Source organism: Loxodonta africana, chromosome 3 (genome assembly GCF_030014295.1).
Source record: "Loxodonta africana isolate mLoxAfr1 chromosome 3, mLoxAfr1.hap2, whole genome shotgun sequence".
In the NCBI taxonomy this organism is placed as follows: domain Eukaryota; kingdom Metazoa; phylum Chordata; class Mammalia; order Proboscidea; family Elephantidae; genus Loxodonta; species Loxodonta africana.
The window spans coordinates 158,545,638-158,567,697 of NC_087344.1; the positions used below are offsets into that span (position 1 = coordinate 158,545,638).

Below are 22,060 nucleotides of genomic sequence, written 5' to 3' on the forward strand. Positions count from 1 at the left end.
ATCACGCGTGACCGATAATTTGGGGACCTGTGGTCCCACAATTTGCATACCCATCAGAATCACCTGGAGAGTGTGTTAAACTATGGATGCGTGGTCTCTATCTATCCTACTGAACCATCTGTTTTTTGGTTTTACAGGTTTCGCAGGCTGTTCTTATGGAGCTGGCCTGGCCATTTCTCTGGGGTCCATCCTCTGGTACAGAATCAGTGGGAGGACACACAGGTTCAGTGGGCTGGGTGACAGCAGCACAGACCTCGAGTGAAGTCCATGTTTTTTTGTGAGCTTCCCATCTCATGGGGGAGATTCCAGCAGGGCATGGGGTATGCCTTATGTACATGGATGCCTTGTATGTTCCTTTCCTTTCATCACACTGTTTTCACTCATTCAACCAATTGGCTAGTGATATTTTCAATAAAAAGCAATACTGAGAAATGGTGGTTGCCCTCAAGGAGCTTAATAACTATGCATTTAGTTAATTCTAAAACGCACGTTTTTTTCTTTGCATTTTAACATCTCCGAAATGGGGTTGTGTTTAAAAGTTGACATGTCTTAGCATTTTTTATAATGCAGTTGACAGTATTTTCCTTTTTTATTGGTATGTAAAATACCAGTGCCACTTAAAATCAGTTGTATCTTCAAATAGATCAAACACGGCAGTTGACAAAGGAACAGCATACTTGCGTAAGCAGGTAGCTAATGTGAGCCTTGCTCTTGCTGTTCCCTCTGCATGGGTAGTTTTGCATTTCTGCCTCTCTAGTGCTACTAATCTATTACAAACCAAATGTCACCTCCTCCAGGAAGCCTTCTGTATCATCCAAGTCCCACCAATGAATCTGGATTCAGGGTCCTTCCTCTGGCATACTGTGCTTGCCTCTGTCCCACACTTATGCTGTGTTACATGCATCCTGTATTTAGTCTGGACTCCCTCCAGCTAGGTTGTGAGTTCCTTGAAAGCAATGACAATCTTGCATCTCTGTGATGTAGTCCAAAACCAAAACCAAACCCGTTATCCCTGGGTCAATTCTGACTCATAGTGACCCTATCAGACAGAGTAGAACTTCCCCATAGGGTTTCTAAGTAGCGCCTGGTGGATTTGAACTGCCAACCTTTTGGTAGGCAGCCTAGTTCTTAACCACTATGCCACCATGGTTTCCTGGTATATAGTAGAGGGTCAATACATTTTTATTGAATGAATTAATGATGAAAGATTGAATACATGTTCTGGACCAAATGTAATGACACAGGATTTCAAGAGAAAAGCTGAACACAGGGCTAGAAAAGATCAGAGAGGGCTTTATGAAGAGAACAGGATATATGCTGCTGTGGTAGGATGGCCAACAGAATCTCCCAATACAATGAGGAATGAGAAAGGGGAAGTTCTAGGACCCTCATCTCTGCAACCAGGTAGATCATGTGATGGCTGTTACCTGGCTGGATTTTGTGTTTGAATTGCAGGATGCTGTGGAGTTTTATTGATCAACCCAAAAAACCCAACGCTGTCGAGTTGATCAGTGCCCTTAATAGTTAACTCTGCATGCCAAAACAAAAGACGCTCCGAGTCAGAGGAAAGAGCAGTTCGACCTTCAGTGAGTTCTCACAGGAAGCCCTGAGTGTACTTTGACTTTGCGGTTCAGACCTCAGAGCTTCCTGCCAGAGCTTAACAAGGCTTCACAAGTCTGAGAAGCCAGGGGGAAGGCGGGCTGACGGGACCACAGACATGGCACCAGCATTTCAAAGCAGGGCCCTTCTCGCTGCCTAGTGTTTTAGAACTTTAACTGAAAACTGTTTTTTTCTCCCCGCTTCCCCAAAGTACAGCTAGCAGAACTGCTAGCTGGGGATGGGGTCTGAGCATTTAATAATGGTCCTTTAAGACGATTAGAATTTGATTCAACTGGGTTCTCCCTTAGCCTGTCCTTTGTATACTGTCTGTTGGGCTCATGGGTCCTCCAGCATTAGTGGATTCCCCTTTTTTCAGGGATGACCATGTGGATCACTGTGGCTCTGTTGGAGCAATCAAGGAAGTGAGAACCAAATAATTACATTTTCTGCAGCCTCTTGTTGAAGTTTGTGCCTAGGGTTCTCAATTCATTATACAAACAGACTACTGGGCCCAGCTTTGCAGCTGAGACCTAGGGAACATATGCTGGTTGTTCTGATGGAGGTTAAGGTGGTCCACATGACTTGGGATGACCAAATCTCACCCTTCGTCGTACCAAACAGCTTCCTTCTCATTCAACATCTTCCTCTCCTTTATGCTGGGCTCCTCTCTACAATGAGCAGACGCTGGGGATATGTCAAAGCTTTTATTTCACATCTACTTACAAAACCATGGGCAAGTGCCTACCAGAGCATATGGGAAACCTGAGAGTCCCTCAGCAGATAAGCTGCTTTTAGTTAGACACAGGCACAACCACCGCTGAACTTCACAAATCTCCACATGATCTGAGAGGAAAACCGAAGAGCTCTGGGATTTTTGTGCTCACTCACCCATCCACCTAAGGAGCATAGTTTTCTTGTTTATCACTGTCTGGTGTGATGGTGCCCTCTGAAGAGCCAAAGACTGGAGATATTAGACCACGTGGCTGAGTTAGAAGGCTCAGACGTGACCTTGGAGGCAATAACGTTCTACATGTTGAAAACACTTGATGGTAGGACAGGTGCACATACCTGAGTGGAAATATTTCATAGTGCTTTTTGTTGGAGAGGTCTGGTTTCTACAATCTTTTTATAATTAGAGGACCCTATAGGACAGAGTAGAACTGTCCCATAGGGTTTCCAAGGAGCGGCTAGTGGATTTGAACTGCCAACCTTTTGGTTAGCAGCTGAGCTCTTAACCACTGTGCCACCAGGGCTCCAATTAGAGGAAGGGGTCACCTATTTCAGGAGACAGAATTATGAGTTTCCTGCAGCCCCCGGGGGAGGTTTCTGTTGAACTCGAGGTCTGGGGAGGGGTGGGCCTTTCTGCTGGTGAACGTGGGTGCCTGATGAATGAGGAGGAGGTCTCTTCTGCTGCTGGTGCTGGGCACGGTGGCCAGGAGGCAGGGGACGATGACCAGGTGCCTGGGAACGATGACTAGGTGGTGGAGGAGGCTGGGAAACTGCTGGCTTTTGAGACATGGAGGCTGGAATTTGGTAGGGCTTCCGGACCCTTTCTTCAGTGGTTACTCTGTGAGCTCTTATCTCCAGCTCCTCATCTGCAACAAAAAAGCCTCTGAGGAGTTCATTGTGGTAAGATGCCATCAATGGAAATACTGATTAAGCACCTCCTGTGTAGAAGGTGCCATGTTAGCTGCTTTGAGGGATACAGTGAGGAAGTAGAAGCTGCCCTTACCCTCTGAGAGCTCCAGGTCTTGTAGGGGAGGAAAACAAGCACCAGCAAAGTAGAGAGAGAACCCAGAGCTTCAGAGAACTAAGGGGACCAGAGGCAAGAAGACCTCAGCGGAGAGCTATGCGCCTGCGTCTCCTGAGAGCAGAGTAAGCCCTAGGACCTCAGAGCCCTTCCTCTGTACCATCCTAGAGACCAAGCCCAGAAAGCCAACACCTCATGTTCAGAGCCACTTGTAATAAAACACTAGCAGTAATAGAAGGTATCACCGTTACCTGCTTGAGTTTGTCCGAGACTCCTGATAACCCCACGCACAATGGCATCGGACTGTTTTGATCTATAGGGTTTTCCTTAGCTGATTTGCAGAGTAGATGACCAGGCCTTTATTCCTAGTCTAAGTCTGGAACCTTTACTGAAACCTGTTCAGCATCATAGCTACACTCAAGCCTCCCCTGACAGACAGGGCGGTGGCTGCTCTACCATCGAACCACTGCTGCCCCACAATAGAAGATAACGAGTTGTCTTCAAGTTGAGTCCAACTCTTGGTGACCCCATGTGTGTCAGAGTAGAACTGTACTCCAAAGGGTTTCCAGTGGCTGATTTTTTGGAGGTAGATCATTTGGCCTTTTTCCAAGGCACCTTTGTGTGGACTCAAACCTTCAGCCTTTCAGTTAACAGCCAAGTGCGTTAACTGCTTGCATTAGTAACTAAATTCCTTCAAATGGGTTTCTGTGTTAGATCTGCTTTTCCCCAAATTCTGCTATAAAGTATCCACATTCTGGTGAGGATTTGGAGTATACACGAGGAGTTTTAGTCCTCAGGAGTTTACTGGTTCCTCAGAAATTCATAGGCTAATCGCATCCTTTGGCCTTGAATTCCTCCTCTTCCCAGCCCCTCCAGGATTTTCTGCTGCATGTGTCTTTAGTCCGTGAAGACAGGCCCATGATAATAGTAATGTAGTTTTTTCTTTGCTGCCTTAAAACCACACAGGAAATTTGTGAGGATGCTCAGCTGCTATAGGCCTGGAGGGCCCCACTGGCCCCCTCTGGCCTCCTTTAGGCTACGAGTTAGATATTATGGTCCCTCAGCCCAAGGCCATCCTCGCAGCATGACTCCAGAGGGAGGCAGGGAGATGAGATTCTCCCTGGGGCAAATTAGTGATCGCGTACATCTTTATAGAGACGTGCACCTTAGCACGCTCGGCCCGCTCTGAGCATCAGCTGGTGACTTGGGGGCGATGATGCCAGTGCGGACCGCCTCCTCTGACCACTGACAATTCAAGCACCAGGCTGCTTTGAATCTTAAGACTCAAAGACAGACCATGTGGTTTTGACATATGAGTGGCTGGTATGCTCTAAAAACAAAAAGACAAGAGCACAGAAAGGAAAAAACTTATTCTCTGTGACATCAAGGTATCCCAAGGTACTTGAGGTCCTATCCAGGAGGTTGTGGGAAGGACTTGGATCCCTGATTCCAAGTCCCGAATGTGGGGTAAGGGGAAGTCCTTCTTCACCCTGTGTGACAAGTTTAGGCTGGCCACTTGTTTACTTATCTGTTCATCCTCGATTTGGGTTTTATAAGTTGTGATAAAATATATCGAACAAAACGTTTTCTATTTTACCCGTTTTTAAGTGTACAATTCAGAGATATTTTGTGCAACCATCCGCACTATCCATTTCCAAATGTTTTCCATCACCCTAAAAAGAAACCCAATACCCTTGAAGCAATAACTCCCCATTTCTCCCTTGCCCTGACCCATGTAACCACTAATAAATTTGGTCTCTATGCATTTGCCTATTCTAGATATTTCCTATAATTAGGATCATATAATATTTGTTCTTTCGTGTTTAATTTCACTGAGCAAGGCTCATCTGGGTCACAGTGTGTATCAGAATTTCATTCCTCTTTATGGATGAGTGTGTTCATCCCTCTTTTCGTTCGCTTGTTCTGCCAACATTTATTCCCCACCCTCTAGGTGTCAGGTAGGGTGCTAAGTTCAATGATGACTCAGGCATGAATACTCTCCCCCCTAAAAAAAACCCCATTCAAGTCAATTCCGACTCATAGCAACCCTACAGGACAGAGTAGAACTGCTCCACAGAGTTTTCAAGGAACACCTGATGGATTCAAACTGCCGACCTTTTGGTTAGCAGCCATAGCACTCAACCACTACGTCACCAGGGTTTCCAACACTCTCCCAGGAAACCTAAAATCAAGTAAGTGAGAAAAAGCATGACTATAAATCACCATATCAACTTCCTGTTAGGCCCCAGGGCTGCCAGAGAGGTGCAGACAAAAAACCACATGAGTTTCAGGAAGAGGAAGGTAGTGTGACCCAGTGGCCAAGATCTCAAGGTGGGTTGGACAGACAATCTGTGCAATCTGCCCATTCAGAAGAACACTGAGGGCCCCCTCCTTCAGTTTTGGTCCTCACAGCTGGGCCCAGCAAGCCCATACCAGCAACTTCAGCCGCAGCCGAAACAACTGCTCCAAGGAATTCCTCCAGGCTCGTGGTCCTTCTCCCTCAGCTGAACCTCCTGGCCTCTTAACCCTGGGCAGGATTAGGGTGAGGCAAGCAAGGGACCCAGGGTACAAAACGTAAGGAGGTGTTCACTCTCAGGGTTGTGCAAGTACAAGATTGGCCCCAAGAGTGAGCCTCCTTACCTGGCTCTTTCCTTCCTCACCCCGGTTCCTGCCCTGGCTCAGCCTAACCTATGGGCCATAGGATTTGGGGTAAATGATTTAACCTCATTGGGCATCGATTTCCTTGTCTGTATTAATATTATCTGTCTCATGAGATCACTCTTAAGATTGGTTGAGATAAAGGATGTAAAGCACAGAGATCAGTGCCTGGCATGTGAGACTGCTTTGTCAACACCAGATAATTGTATTTGCCATTTCAGCCTGGTGAAAGCAGAAATTGCCTTGTCACAGGGTGGCTACAACCCCACTGTTCTGAAACTACTCAGCTCCATTATTTTCTTTCCAGATTCAAGGTGTCATCACCGTGAGCTGTTTCTACGGGGATTTTGCCAGGGCTTATGGTGGACAAAAGGGGGGGGGGTGTTACCGTTTCTCCTGCTGCTCAGTTTTTTCTTCTTGCTGATGTAGAAAATGAGCAGTGCCACAAAGATGATAAGGATGGTGCCTCCTCCGATGATGCTGAGGATGAGATAGACATCCAGACCTTTCCCTGGAAGGAGAGAAATGGAGTGGTGGGAAGGGGCCCTGGGCAGTGGGGCCAGTTGATTGTTCTTGCAAACGACCATCTCTCCTGTATCAAGCAGATAAAAGAGCTCGATGGGGCTTTTCAACCCCATAAAGGCCAAGCTCATGGAGGCTCGTGAATTGTGTTAATTCCTGAAAGGGCTCATCCTCCAGGGTAAGCCCTCCTGGAAGTCTCCTTCAGGAACTGTTCTTTGGAACTAGAAATGCCGGATTCTTTGTGTGCCGTCTGCTGCCTCTCATCAAGGAGAGATCTGAGAAGGAGTTTAGAGACAATCTCGAGTAACCTCTAGTTTCCCAGAGAAGGCCCAGAGAGGGAGGCCGAGATGCCCAAGGTCACATAGAATCTGCCTGCCTGGTCCCTTTAAGCAAACCTTGTTCTGTGTTCTGCACTGTTTATACAGCTCTCGTCTTTGGCTGCCCTCCTTCACTGTGTTTTTTTTCTCACCCTCTTGATTAGGCAGTTTCTAGGCACTCAGTAAATATTTCACTTGTCCAGCCCAACCCTGTAACCTCAGAGCCAGCACCCCTTCCCAGAATTCCCCTGGCCTCAAGAGAGAAATGCAGACACATGGCGAGTTAGCAACAGCACGTGAACTTGGATTTCACCTCCCAGAGCTTCAGCTGCTGTACAGCAGTGAGCAAAACAATGGCTTCTGTGTTAAGAGAAATCTGTTTGAGTCTAGGCTCATCTAGGCAAGAGCTGTGTGACCTTTGGCAAGTTCTCCACCTCTCTGAGCCTGTTTCTTTCTTTGTCAAATGGAGGTAATGAAACATGCATCACAGGGTAACTGTTAGGAGTCAATCAGATAGTGGATATGAAAGTGCTTTGTAAACTGTAAAATAACACACAAAAGCGAGGTCCTGCTCTTATTAGTGCTCTTTGTACAGGCGTTTCTGTGAGCTATTTCCCAGGAGGAGTGCAGGGCTGGCTGCCCTCTGTGAGTCAACAACAGTTAGAGAAGCAGTGGCTGGGGCTGGGATCAGAGAACTGTTACATTTGGAGGACAAGCTGGAGTTTGGCCTCAGCATCACAGAAGAAACCACCTCTTTGGAGGAACATTCCTGGGAAGTGCTGCCATACACGAAGACCATGATGGATCCCAAAGGAGCAAGCCAGAGGGTTGGAAACCAAACCTGGTGAATTTGCAAACTGCAGTGATGTGTTAAGCCTTAGCTTTCTTTTCTCAGGTCTCTCTGTGACCCATTCTTGGCCTGCCAGTTACACAGACTGTCTCTGCATAACCATAAGCTGTCATGCAGCTGAGCCGAGAAAGGATGCGGGGTCCTCTAGGCCCCGCTGGCTTGGAGAGGAGGCATGGACTGCTCAAGTCCATCTCATGCAGAGGTCAGCCTCCCTGGATTTGGCCCAGGGTGGGACAGGGCAGGCCTGGGAACAGGTTGGGGAGCACGTGGCTCTTGGTGTCCTTTGGCAGAGCTGCCACACATTTATCTTGGGCACACTTAGGGTGAAGGCAACTCCTTCCACAGTCTGTTCTCAGGTTTGTCCAGAGCAGCCCTCTGGGGCACCTGGTGGTGCTCTCCAGTGGGGGACATTCCAGCTGGTCTCAGAGGCAATCCAAAATATGTCTTTGCCTTCTGTCAGTCCAACTACACTTCCTGTTAGAGGTAATGTGCCCATAAGGAATATTTCTTGAGTATCCAAATCTGCTCCTGCCTTCTACTGTTTTGGTTTTAAGTACGCACACACCTTATTTGAGCCAAATTGTTAGAGTCCGTTCATTGCTCCTCTCTGCCTCGTTCTTTTAGCAAGGGTCTTTAGGGTCTTCCAGAGCAACTCTATCCTGTCCCCAACCCTCACCCAGGCATTTCGCCCATCTCTTTAGTAGCCTCGCCCTGAACCTGTCCTTTCCTGCACCATAGACTAAGGGGATGAGAATGTTCCAGGCTAGGCAGCCTGGCTCCACCCAAGGTGCTCCCCCTTCCCTCCATCCCTCCCTAAATATACATATTGTTAGACTGGTGGAATCTAGTTAAAATGAATTAGTGTAGGGTTGCCAAATAAAATACAGGCAGCCAGTTCCTTTCAAATTTTAGATAAACTACTAATGGTTTTTAGTATAAGTATGTCCTGTGCAATATTTGGAACATACTTATACTAAATAAGTGTTCATTGTTTATCTGAAATTCAAATGTAACTGGGTGTCCTATATTTTTATTTGCTAAACCTGGCAACCCCAAACAAGAGTCTCCTGGAGTTTGGGAAAAGAGGTCATAAAGTCAAAGAGGGACAGCTTCACTCACTGGGCCTTAGTGGTGGAGGGCCATAGGGGATGAATGATGATGGTCTAGTGTGTGGTTGTCAGCCTCTAAGATAAGCCCCAGTGATCCTCGCCTTCTGCTATTCATGCCTTTCTGTAATCCCCTCTGATTCAGTGTGGACTGGACTTACTGACTTGTTTATAACTAACAGGATATATCACTTGCAATATTAGGTTATAAAAAGACTGTGGCTTCTATAGGGTACTTTCTCTTGGATTTCTCTGAGGGAAGCTAGCTTCCATGTTGTGAGGCAGCCCAATGGAGAGGCTCACATGAATAAGCTTAGAAGTGGGTCTTCTGAGGCCTGCCATTAGCCATGTGAGTGTGCTTAGAAGTGAGTCCTCCCCCAAGAGGACCTTGACGTCACTGTGGTCCTCTGCCAATAACTTGGTTGCAGCCTCTTGAGAGACTCTGAGCCAGAACCACCCAGCTAAGTCATTCCTGGATTCCGGACTCACAGAAACTGTGAAATAATAAATGCTTATTGTTTTAAACCTCTAAGTTTGGGGTGATTTGTTACATATCAACAGATAACTAATACAAAGCAAAAAACAAAAATCAGTTGCCATTGAGTCGATTCTAACGCGTGGAGAGAGACCCCATGGGTTTGAGAGTAGAACTGTACTTTGTAGGGTTATCAATGGCTGATTTTTTGAAAGCAGATTGGCAGTCTTTTCTTCAAGGTACCTCCAGGTGGACTCAAACCACCACCCTTTACAAAGCATAGGTTAAAATGCCTTACTTTTGACTCCACACCAGCTCAGGACTGCCTCTGGGGTCACTAACAAGCCACCGGTCGCTGTAGAAATTTAAGACCTCTGGCTGTATAACTATATTTTTGTGTCCAGTTTCCTTTCAAGGAGGTAGACTAAACAGAACTGGAAAAACAATCACAAAATATCAGATGAGTAGGCTCTCAAGGATTATGGAACTCAGCCTCTTTGTGGCCCAGGAGGCTGAAGCCCAGAGAGGGGAAGTACCTCTGTCAAAGTCACCAGCTAAATTTGGATGGAATCCAAGCTAGAATCCAGTTGCCAGCTCCCAGGCCAGGGTTTGAGCACTACACTGAGTTGCCTCTCAAAAATTACTTCCGGGGAACATGTCAAACTGGGATTCTGGAGAGGAACTGAGACTCTTGGTATTTCAGGACTTTCTGGTGCTAGTCCATATAACAGAATGTCCTGCTCTGTGATGGGAGAAACACAGCCTTACTGTGTCAGCAGTCCTCCCTGGCCTGGTGTTTTCCCTTCCCCCCATGCCTCTAACTTTCAAGCAGGGACAGATTAACCAGTAAATGCAGTATGCACCGGCTTACAGTCAGCAAGGTACGCATGGGCTTAATTGTCTTTACTTACTAATCTGCAGTGAACAACTTCACATGGGTTTCACCAAATCTTTGATGTGGTGAAAATAACAAAATTGTACACTACAAATTATTAAGTAAGCACAATTAAGCCTGTGCGTACCTTGGTTATTGGGTAATCCATCCCTGCCAAGGTTTCTACAGCCTTAGCCCTTAACTCCTGATAGAAGGTGCTGACCATCACCTCCAAAAGGGAATCTTCTCTCTTGTTCTCTTTTCCATCATTACCCTGTGAAACAGATTCGTGGTCACAAACCAGCGAAGAGATCTTGGGCAAGTTAACTTACCTCTCTCTGGAAAATGGAGGTTTGGCTGAGGTACCCTGTATAGCCCCTTTTACCTCTTCAATTCTTTCCCTGGAAGGGAATCTTTTCATTGCCTGAGGTTAAATTGTGCTCAGTGGGAGGACTCCCATGCTGGATAACTATAGAATACCACCTCCTCTCAGGCTTGCCTTGAAGGTTTGCAGGAGGAAAAGGTATGTTTTCACTTCTCGTCCTGAGCCAAGCCTGCCTCACAGCCCAGGCCAGGCACCCAGTGCCCTGGATCATGCCCGTGCCATGGGCCTGGCTGGCTGTGTTTGTGAAATGAATTTGGAACGTTCTGACCGGATGCCCGCCACACACCTGTACAGCTGATGTTGGCTACACTGGTTTCCACACTGACTTTGTTTTCTGCCTTGCAGGAGAATGACGGATTCAGGTTGTTGAACCACTTGTATATAATGACCTTCTGATGACTTGTATTGACAGCTTTCTTATTTAGAGACAGTGTTAATTCAGGATCACTTCCTTTCTTTACCTCACAGGTCAGAGTTGTATTGATACAATTCCAGGAGATCACTGGTTTTGAGACCATCTCTGAAAAGATAATAAAAATCCAGTTCACATTGGGCAATTTTCAGATCTTATGATATACCTATTCATAGAGGGAGCGTTGGGGCCAGTTTGGGACCAGGAACAATTTCAAAGTCCCCTTTTAGAATTTTAGAAAATTATTTCATTTTCAGGATAAAAAAAAGTCTCTGATAAAATTGGTAGATACATCATACCAGTAAAAGGTATATAGTATCTTATGTTTATATGCTGTTTTATAGCTTAAAACATTTTCATGTATATATCATTTAATCCTAACAAACTGAGAAGCTGACGCTTTTCTTCCACTTTAGGGATGAAATGCCCAAGGCTCTGACAGGGTAAATTGGTGATCTAAGAGTACCCACTAATAAGTGTTTGATCAGGACAGGAGCCTGCTCTCCTGAGTCCAAGTTCAATAGTATGAATAAGAGGGCTTCCATGTCCCCATCCCTACCAGCCTCAAGAGACAATGCTTTAAGAACCCTATGCTGGAGAAATCATTACCTGGGGGCCTGGGGCCTTAGCCACAAATGAAAAGGGGGTAGAGCCCCCACCTCCCACCAGGGTCCTGAAAGCAGAGTGTGAGGGGTATGTTAGTGGGTTAGTGCCCTAAGGAGGTCAAAGGAAAGGCGCTAGTCTGGGAATCAGAAGACCTGGTTCTGCCCTCTCTTGGCCCAAATCTTCACAGCTACGCTCTGTACCTATCTGGACCTCATCTGTAAGAGAAGGTTAAGAAAAACATTCCCTGCCAGTCACAAAAGGGGCAACATGCAGCAAAGCTTTGGGCTAATTGTTAGGTACTAGTATCATTTTTTTTTAGTATCATTGGGAGCCCTGGTGGCTCAGTGGTTAAGAACTTTGCTGCTAACCAAAAGGTCAGCAGTTCAAATCCACCAGATGCTCCTTGGAAACCCTACGGGGCAGTTCTACTCTGTCCTATAGGGTCGCTATGTGTTGGAATAGACCCAACAGCAACAGGTTTTTTTTTTTTTGTTTGGTATTATTGGTGGTAGTTCTCATATTCACAATCATAAACTCCTTACCTCTCTTTTTCCAACATGCTAATAATTTAAAGGCTGCATCAAAAAGGAAGAAGCCCTGGCCTTGGCCTCAGATAGGCCAGGTCCAAATCCTAGCTCCACCATTTCCTAGCTGTTAAGGCATCAATTTTCCTTATCTACAAGTGGCTGTGCTCCTATCTTCCTCCACTGTGGAGGGTGAGGAGTAAAGGAGTTAATGAATGAACGAATGTGAAAATCTAGCATCAGTGCCACACCCATGGGCACTGGTTGGATCAGAAATTCAAGTGGGTTTGGAGTACTCGTGCCAACTCCGTGGGAGTTTCCATTTCAACCACCTGCATCAAGGTCACCCTTGGAACGCTGCTGTCTGGGTCACACTGAAGAAGAAACTCAGGACTGGCTCCTTCATCTACGGGATGAACATTCCAGACAAATTTCATTTCTGTTACGGTATACAAGCATGGAGAAATAAAGTTTTATTTCCACCCAGAAAATGGTGAAACTTCAACACACAACCAGTGCCAGTGTGTCGTCTAGGGCTGGGGTCCAAGCATTTGCCTGTCTTTTCAAAATGGAGGTTGCCTTTTCTATGTACAGTAAAACCTGCGAAAGCCGGAACCTGTGTAAGGCAGAAGGAAAACTCAAATATTTTCCACTAAAACGAGCAATAGAAACGTGGTAAGACTGCACCCTGTCAAAGGCAGAAAACTTCTGAGACCCGGGAAAACGAGGCAGTCCCATCGAGTTCTGGCTCTCACGGGTTCCTCTGTACAACAGCATCATACAAGCACTGTAAAAACTCACAAAACATCCAAAATATGTTTAAAGAAGACTAAAAATCACCTGTAATTCCACTACCCAGAATCAATAATTATTAATATTTTGATATATATCTTTACCAGTTATTTTCTACGCATATATACATGAGTCAGAATTGACTTGTTGGCAATGGGTTTGGTTTTTGTTTTTTTAATACGTATACAAACAATACTAAAATATTAAAACTGGATTATATGATTTTGTAGCCTGCCTTTTGTTCTTTACTGATCTATTATAAGCTTTTTCTTGGTAATGAACATCCATAAATATACATCTCTGCCCTATTTTAAAATAATGCATTCATAACTTAGTGAGTTTCTATTGGGCACTTTTAAATCCCTTTCATTATTTTACTAACGTCAACAGTGCAGTGATATGCAACCTGTGTAGCCTTATCTTTGTAGATCCCCTTTCTGTAAGATTGCTTCCTGGGAGTGTCGTGGCCGGTGTCAAGTGGGTGCACATTTTTAAGACCTTCTCATTGATAAGAACTTAATTCTTGCTAGGATCATTTCCTTCTTCACTAACACCTGCTTCTAAGGGCGCATCAGCCAGTGGCTGCTCAGACCCCTCCTTGAGAAGATATGGGCCCCATGACGGAAGCAGAGAGAGGCATGGAGAAACAAAGAAGTGGGGGAGGGGACTAACACTGAACAAACACATACATGTCCCAGGCTCTGCAGAGCATGTTTTCATACGTTGCCTCACTGAAGCCCTCAGTGTCCCATGAAGTTGTTATCATTGTGAAAACCAGACTCAGAGCAGATAGGAAATTTGCCTGAAACCATACGGCAAGGAATGGTGACAGGACCACAAATGAAGAGGCTGCACACATGTGCGCACACACACAACAGTGTTCACACACACACACACACACACACACAGGGAACAGTGAGGCACCTGTCGTCTTGTGGACAGGTTGTGGTTCTTCAGCTAAAGGGGGCAGACTCTCTTTGGGGGGTAATGAAAATATTATGAAATTGATTGTGGTGATGATTACATAACTCTGTGAATATACTAAAAGCCATTGACTGGTATAATTTAAATGAGTGAATTGTATGGTGAGTTATATCAATAAATCTATTTTAAAAATAAAGATCACTGTCTTGCTAACAGGATCCCTGAGTTTCAATCCTGGCTTTGCTCTTGTCAAGTTGCTAGACCTTGGACAAGTCACTTCTGTTTGGGTCTCAGTTTCCTTATAGATAATAAGGGAAAAATAACCACTACCTCTCATGGTCGTTCTTTAAATAAAATCACGTATGTGAAGCACCTGACATCTGGCAGCAACTGACTAACGGTAGCCACTACACCAACTGAGACATGAGTGGGAAAACGCTCGCATGGAGCCCTTCAGGGGCTGATGTTCAAATCAGACCCTTGGGCCTATGCAGGCTGCAGTCATGAGCTCTGGGGTTCCCAGAGTCCTTAATCAGTGCCCCCTTCTGCTCCACTCTCAGCCCTACCCCATTTCTGGACAAGTTCTCCATCTAAGGGTCCAGGACTAGGGTATAGAAAATCATCATCTTCAGGGGGGTTGACAATGTCTGAGGTTGTTGGAGTGGGACCGCTGCTTTGTCTGTGTACTGAGGCCAGAGCTGGGAGGGTGACGGTAGGTACGAGGAGGAGGGGGCCCTGCCTCTGGTGACATTTCCTGTGTGAAGCTCAGACATGTTTATTTGCTCACTGAGTGACTAAACTATTCTTGTGCTGGGGTTTTGTCTTCTCTAAGCCAAGTGCAGTTTCATCTTTTCATTTTCCCTTATCTCTCCTTGTCTAGTGTCCCCTGGACTTTAATTCAATGCCACTTCCATTCCTATTTCTCTTCCATCACTCCTTCATCCAAGACATCTTGCCCATCCTTACTCTATAAAAAACCCTCAGGATGCTCATCCCATGTACTAGGCACCCTTTGGGCCAGCGGTTACCAACCCTGGTAACTCATCTGGAGATCCTGTGTGACCCAGAAGCTTTATGAACCTAATGATGCCCAGGCCCCACGTTGAGAAATTCTGATGAGGCCTGAGCACTGATAACTTTCAGTGGCTTCTCAGTTGACTCTACCTGTGCAGGCAGGTACAGAATGACCCACCAGCCCTTCTTCACTTAGGTTACAGCAGCAACTTCCTGGCTGGTCTTTTTGCCTCCATCTTCAGTATCCACTACTGCTCTTCTAGTACACCCACAAAGATACAAACCCACTCACTGTGCATTTTCTACACATACCAGCAAAAATCGTCTTCCACCTTCAATCACTCTGTGTTGAGCAGATCAGAAACAAGGGCTTCTTATCCTCAAATTCATTCTTTTCCAGCCTTTTCCAGGCATAAAACTATTCCTTCAGAGGACCCTGGTGGTACAGTGGTTAAGTGCTACGGCTGCTAGCCAAAAGGTCAGCAGTTCGAATCCACCAGGTGCTCCTTGGAAACTCTATGGGGCAGTTCTACCCTGTCCTATAGGGTCGCTATGAGTCAGAATCGACTTGATGGCAGTGAATTTTTTTTTGTTGTTGTTAGAGGGCCTTGGCTTGGAATTGTCCCATTAGCTGAAAGGCTCACTCCTCTCCAGCCAGCCTCTCCTCCCCTGCCCCACACACCTGGCTTGCCCGGTCATCACCTGAAATGGCCACTGATTTCCTCTCCCCATCTGTTTCCCTCCTCTTGATTAATGCCGCCATAATCCAGGTTCTTCAGCCAACCCCACCCACATGCCTGTAACCAACTGGAGAGAGAGTTTTAGCCAGAGAGGTTTGAGAGTCTACCAGCTATTTATTTCCACATGGGTGGCTTCCATCTCCCCCAGATGACTGGAGTCTCCACTGGGGCAGGAGGGATGTGTTACATTTTCTTTAGAGCTCCCCAGGAGGCTAGGGTCACTGTGGGGACATTCCATAAATGCTCTTCACCAACTTGCTAAATAGCGCCCATGCTGAAATGCAGAAATTTAGGAAACAAAGACTTACCTAGAATCCTCAAGTCAATTTTTCTGTCCAGCACGTTTTTTCCGTATATATCAAATACTTCGACCCTGTAGCTATTGCTACTATATCTTGTTAGATTTTTAATTTGCAGAGTTCCATTTGAGAATATGTGATATGTTTCATTTTGCAGGTTTTTATTCCTGCCTTTGCGTAATTGCCCAATCCTGGTTTGTCCTAGGTACCATCGTATATCATCTATAGAATCATCCAACTGGAAATCAGGAATGGCCAGGTTGATGTCATGGTCCACGATACCCACCACGTCCATAGCCTTTGCACCTATAAAAAGCGAGACAGTTACTGAGGACTTGAGACTCACTGCTGAGGAAGGCTGAGCTGTGACCTCTTTGACTCTTATATTCACTTCAGGATCTTCAAAGAAGCTACCAACTATGGTGGTGAAGACCCACATATCAACTTACCTTTCATGGAAAAGTTGCAAATCAGAAGGAAGCTGGCGAAAATTTTACATGGCAGTTTCATCATTGGGGTTAGTTCCTTGTTGTGATTCCGAGCTCTTCTTGCAAAAGGAACTAAAGCAGGGCTGGTGGAATCCACCCCCTGAGAGATTAACCACGTGCCGCTCTTTTTTTTGCTTCTTTTGCAGTAGCATAGAAAGTGCACACGCACACACATCACACACACACTCAGCAAACTGATTCTTCTGAGGAGCTTCTTTGTCAAAACAGGTGTTTTTTGTCAGTGTGTGCTTGCTTTTCATATTTTAATCTCAAAACAGCCTTGGGTAGATTATCCGCACTGAAGAGAAGAAGAACTGAGAGCCTAAGTAAATCACTCAGAATCCAAAAACCCACTGCCATCAAGTCAATTCCAACTTACAGCCACCCTATAGGACAGAGTAGAACTACCCCATGGGGTTTCCAAGGCTGTAAATCTTTACGGGAGCAGACTGCCACATCTTTCTTTCACGAAGCAGCTAGAGGGTTCAAACCACTGACCTTTAGGTTAACAGCTGAGTGCTTTAACTACTATGCCACCAGGGCTCCTTTCCACCCAGGATCACCCTTTCGTACGTAAGGAGCTGAATGTAACCATACAGGCTGACCCTATCCACTCTGCTATATTGCATCTAACAAGACCACATAAAAATATGGGCAAATGTTATAAGTGAATAGCAGGATACAAATATTTATCCTATAACTATAAATATTGTAAAATGTATACATATGAATTAATTATGAAAGCAGATTTTTTCCTTTCTTCCAAAAGTTGGTTTTAATGTTCTAAAATTGTTTTTGTCATAAAAAGAAACAAATATAAATTGATTCTCAGCTGTTAATGCCTGAAATCTCCACATCTAAGGTTTAGCATACATTTTACAACACTATGGAAATTTAACAGGTAGATAAATAGAAACTTGTTCCAACACAAAAAAGCATAGAGATGGTAAAATACTGTTCAAAAAAACCAGAGCCAATGATTTAAAAGAAGTTCATAGCAGATAACACTACATATAGTGAAACAAAAGGGATAGAAAGGTTTAAAAAAAAAAAGGGAAGCGAAGAGTTACTCGGAAAAAGAGAAAGGAAATTCCTAACATAGCAAGGGGAACAGGGTGATTCTGAAATGGATGGGCCCAGAAAAATATGCCAGAGGCACCCGGTCACAGAAAACAGGACACCTGATGATAGATTTCAAAAAAAAAAAAAAACAAAAAAACCCAGATATATAGAATACAATGAGTTAAAATCTTCAAAGTTCTTTTTTTTTTTTTTCTTTTTTCAACTTTCGGTACAAATATGGATAAAATCTTTCAGGAAGTTCCCCCAAGAAATGAAATTAAGTCAAAGGAATAGCTCTCTACCACTAGGTAAAATGAAGCTTAACTAGAATATTTACCTCATTATTGTGTGACAGATCCCTACCTCATATTATCCACAGAAATAAATTCCAGTTGAATTAAAAAAATTTTAATAATATTTTATTGAGTTTTTTTGGTAAAGATTTACATAGCAGTTTAAGTTCCCATTCAGCAATTTCTACACAAGTTGTTCAGCGACATTGGTTACATTCTTCACACTGTGTGAACATTCTCGGTATTCCATTTCTGATTCTTTGGTTTCCATTAATCTAGTTTCCCTGCACCCTTACCTTCTCACCTTTGTTTTAAAGTAATTGTCGACTGTTTGATCTCATATAGGTGATTTTTTAAAGGAGTACAGTACTCATGGATGATACTCTTTATTTTGTGAAACATTCTGAAGCAAAGATGGAGAGACTGTGTCTCACATGCTTTAGACCTATTGTCAGGAGGGATCAGTCCCTGGAGAAGGACATCATGCTCGGTAAAGTAGAGGGTCAGCGAAGAAGAGGAAGACCCTCAATGAGACGGATTGACACAGTGGCTGCAACAATGGGCTTAGGCATCACAATGATTGTGAGGATGGCGCAGGACCAGGCAGTGTTTCGCTCTGTTGTACATAGTGTCGCTATGAGTCGGAACCAGCCCCACGGCACCTAACAACAACAACGATATGTTATTTAGCTAAAAGGTGACCTCAGGGGCTAGTTTCAGTTCAAGGTTTAATGGATTAAAATTTTAAATGTTAAAAGAAACTATAGTAGGGCTTAAAAATATATACAAAGATATTTTTATACCTTTGAGCATAGAAGGCCTTCCTACATAAAATATACCATCTAGAAGTAAAAAAGAAAATATGGATACAATTGACTACATAAAAATTTATGTATAAGCCAAGAGATAACCAAAATGAAATGACACGATAGAAAGTATTTGCAATATATGTGAAAAATTATTACTATCTATGATATGTAAATAGTTTCTATCAATCAATAAGAAAAAGAAAATCTAGTTTTTAAAATGGGCAAAGGATACTAATGAACAGTTTATTGAATAGATACAAATAATCCATAGGCGACCCTTAACCTTACCAAAAACATGTAGCTATCGTAGCCATTAAATATCCTTTTTCACCATCACCTTGGCAAAATTAGAAAAATAATAATAATTTACATTCGTGACAAGAATGTGGCAAAAAACAGGCATCTTTATATAATATTGAAGGGAATGTGAATCATTGCCTCTGGGAGGGGCCAGAATTTGGCAATTTTCATCAAATTTTAAAATATATATTTTAATCCAATGATTTTAATTCAAGGTATCTATTACACAAACGTTCGCATAAATGTACAAAACTTCTGTTTAGGAATGATTGTTGTAGCATAGTCTGTAATAAAAAATTGCAAGTAACTAAAATTGTGACAGACCCAGATTCTGAAATATTGTATAACAGTTCAAATAGAATGAAGTAGACTTGTAAGTAAGAAATGGGAAGATATTTTGGACAAATTACAAATAAAAAGTCCTGTTTCTCAGGACTTGGATTGTGAGGGGGCTGAAGGAAAACTTCCACTTTTTACTTTAGCAGCCTCTACGACGTTTGAAATTTTGGTAGTGCTCACATATTCTTGTAATGAAAAGTTTTGTTTCTAAATAAAGAAGACTTAAGACACCCATGTTTTTACAAAATGGCACACAGATCCTGAGAAGCAGTTAACATCTAGCTTCCAAGGTCTGGTCTAGATTTTCTGGTGGTTGTTGTGTGCTGTCAAGTTGATTCCAACTCAGAGTGACACTATAGGACAGAGTAGAACTGCCCCACAGGGTTGCCTAGGCTGTCGTCTTTACAGGAGCACATTGCCAGGTCTTTTCTCCTGAAGAGCAGCTAGTGGATTCAAACCACCAACCTTTGGGTTAGCAGCCGAATGATCAACCACTGCGCCACCAGGGCTCCTTTAAGACTGTATGGCTACCAGTATCATTTAATTTGCCTAAGCTTTTAAAGGGAAACCTTGGTGGCCTGGTGGTTAAGTGCTATGGCTACTAACGAGAAGGTCGGCAGTTTGAATCCACTAGGTGCTCCTTGGGCTCCTTGGAAACTGTGGGGCGGTTCTACCCTGTCCTATAGGATTACTATGAATCAGAGTGGACTTGGCAGCAAGAAGTCACCCCCTTCCCTCTCATTTTCCTGATAATTTTTCCAAAACACTCATTCTGCTCTGAGTGATGAGCACGGCTTCGAGGGCAGGAACCATAGAAAAGACTTGATCTGACTATGCAAAATTTAAAGCTCTTACACGTAAAAAGCCATAAAAAAAAAAATTAAAAGACAAAGAAATAAAAGGGGCAAATTATTTGCAAGATATAGATAAAAATTAATATCCTTAAAATTAAAACTCTCTCTTAAACACAGAAAGAAAAGATGGGCACTTTGATACTAAAATGGGTCAAGGTCAGGAAAGAACCAAGTCACCAAAGAAGAAATACAATAAGCCTATGAAAACAGAGTCAACTTATTAATAATCAAGAAAATGTAAATTTCAACATACATGCAATGTATGTTTTTCATCTCTCATTTAAAAAATGAACACACGCAGTGTTCATGGTGGTGAAAACAGGCATTCTGGTATATGGCCAATAGAAACACAAATAGGTTCATAGTTTCAGGTGGGCATTTTGTCAGTGTGATGCAGAAATATCCACAGAAATTGGTTAAGTAAATCATGATACAGACAAATTGTGGAATGTGAAAAAAAAAAGCAGATTACAAAAACAATATAGTCCCCCCTTTTTTGTTTGTTTCTCAAAAACTCTGTGTGTCTTTTGGAAAGATGCCCACCAAGGTGCTGATCCCTGAGTGGTGGGAAAACAGTTACTACTTTCTTGTTATTGTTGCTATTCTACTATTTACAAATTAAGCATGTATTGCTTTTCAGTCTATTTCTTTTTAATTCTAAGTGGTCCTCCCACTTAAGTTTTTAAAAAAAAAAACAAAACTCCTCCAAGTTCTGAGGCTGGGTACCATCCCGTATGTGTGTTTCAGGGGAAAATTTGGTCAATGACTCATTCCAGTATCTCCCTTGCCACCTTTGGTTACCTTTGTCCTATCTTCATTGACCCTTTTCCTTACCCAAACTAACACTTCTGGGGAAACAGGTTGCAGGGAAGAGAGTGAAAAGCAGAGGAGGGAGAAGAAGAAAATGTTCTCAGAGGTTCTATTTCCTGACTAGTAAAATACAGGTCATCCCAACTCCTGCCTTTCTCTCCTTGGTCTCCTTAGCTTCTGTGGAGTTGGCCAACCCCATGTACAATGGGATGAAACGCTGCCCAGTCCTGTGCCATCCCTATGAATGCTTGGGGATTGAACTATTATGATCCACAGGGTTTTCAGAAGTAGATCAGTAGGCCTTTCTTCCTAGTCTGTCTTAGTCTGGGAGCTCTGATGAAACCTATTCAGCAAGCCTCCAATGACAGACAGGTGGTGGTGTACATGATGTGCATTGTCCAGGAATTGAACCCAGGCCTACAGCACAGAAAGTGAGAATTCTACCACCGAGCCATCACTGTCTCATTCCCTCTGCATAAGTCAATACAAAGCACTCTTTGAGAATCAGATCGAGTTAGCAGTGTAGTCAAAATGACCCTTGCTACAGGGCTGCGAGATATATAAAACAAATTCTAACATCATTGAAAAGTGAGATAGACAGCTCCACAATAATAGCAAGAGACTTCAACACACCATTTTTGGTGAAGGACAGAACACCCAGAAAGAAACTCAATAAAGTCAGGGGACATCTAAATGCCACAATTAACCAACTTGACCTCATAGACATACACAGAACACTCCACCCAACACCAGCCAAGTATGCGTTCTTTTCCAACGGACATGGAACATTCTCCAGAATAAACCACATATTAGGTCATAAAGCAAGCCTTAACAGAATCCAAAACATTGAAATATTACAAAGCATCTTCTGACCATAAGGTCATAAAAGTAGAAAACAATAACAGAAAAAGCAGAGAAAACGATCGTTGCTATAGTTCTCACCTAACTGAATTTCTACAGCCCTGGAATTTTAGAGCTGAGAGAAATTCAGGAAGGGACCTGGCCTCCTCTCCACGTTTTAGTGGAGGGTCCTGTGGTGTGCCATCCCCCCAGGCCGAGTCAGGTGCCTAGTTCCCAGGCCCCCACTGTCTCCCACTTAAAGCTCAGTGCCGTCTTTGTCTCCTGCACCCCTTAAATTTAGGCAATCATTAAGTCTGGCCTCGCCTTCCTGTGTAACATCCATCTCTCTCTGGTTCCTCCATTCATGCCCTCATTACGCCTTCTCACAAACCCAGGTGAGAAAAAGGAACAAGGAGCC

The 22,060-nt window shown here is 43.9% G+C and overlaps 1 protein-coding gene across 2 annotated transcripts; it reads right to left on the bottom strand.

Annotated features, from left to right (window-relative positions):
* Nucleotides 1-521: 521 nt before the first annotated feature.
* CD2 (CD2 molecule) lies at nt 522-16,428 on the bottom strand. Of its 2 annotated transcripts, XM_003409610.4 has the most exons (5): nt 16,297-16,428; nt 15,857-16,153; nt 10,823-11,056; nt 6,396-6,518; nt 522-3,194 (listed from the first exon to the last, which is right to left on the bottom strand). In XM_003409610.4, exons 1-5 carry the CDS (start codon nt 16,358-16,360, stop codon nt 2,893-2,895), a joined length of 1,020 nt encoding a protein of 339 aa, XP_003409658.3. In that variant the 5' UTR covers nt 16,361-16,428; the 3' UTR covers nt 522-2,892. The 2 variants fall into 2 exon arrangements, with proteins under 2 accessions (XP_003409658.3, XP_064138442.1); XM_064282372.1 differs by lacking the exon at nt 10,823-11,056.
* Nucleotides 16,429-22,060: the final 5,632 nt, after the last annotated feature.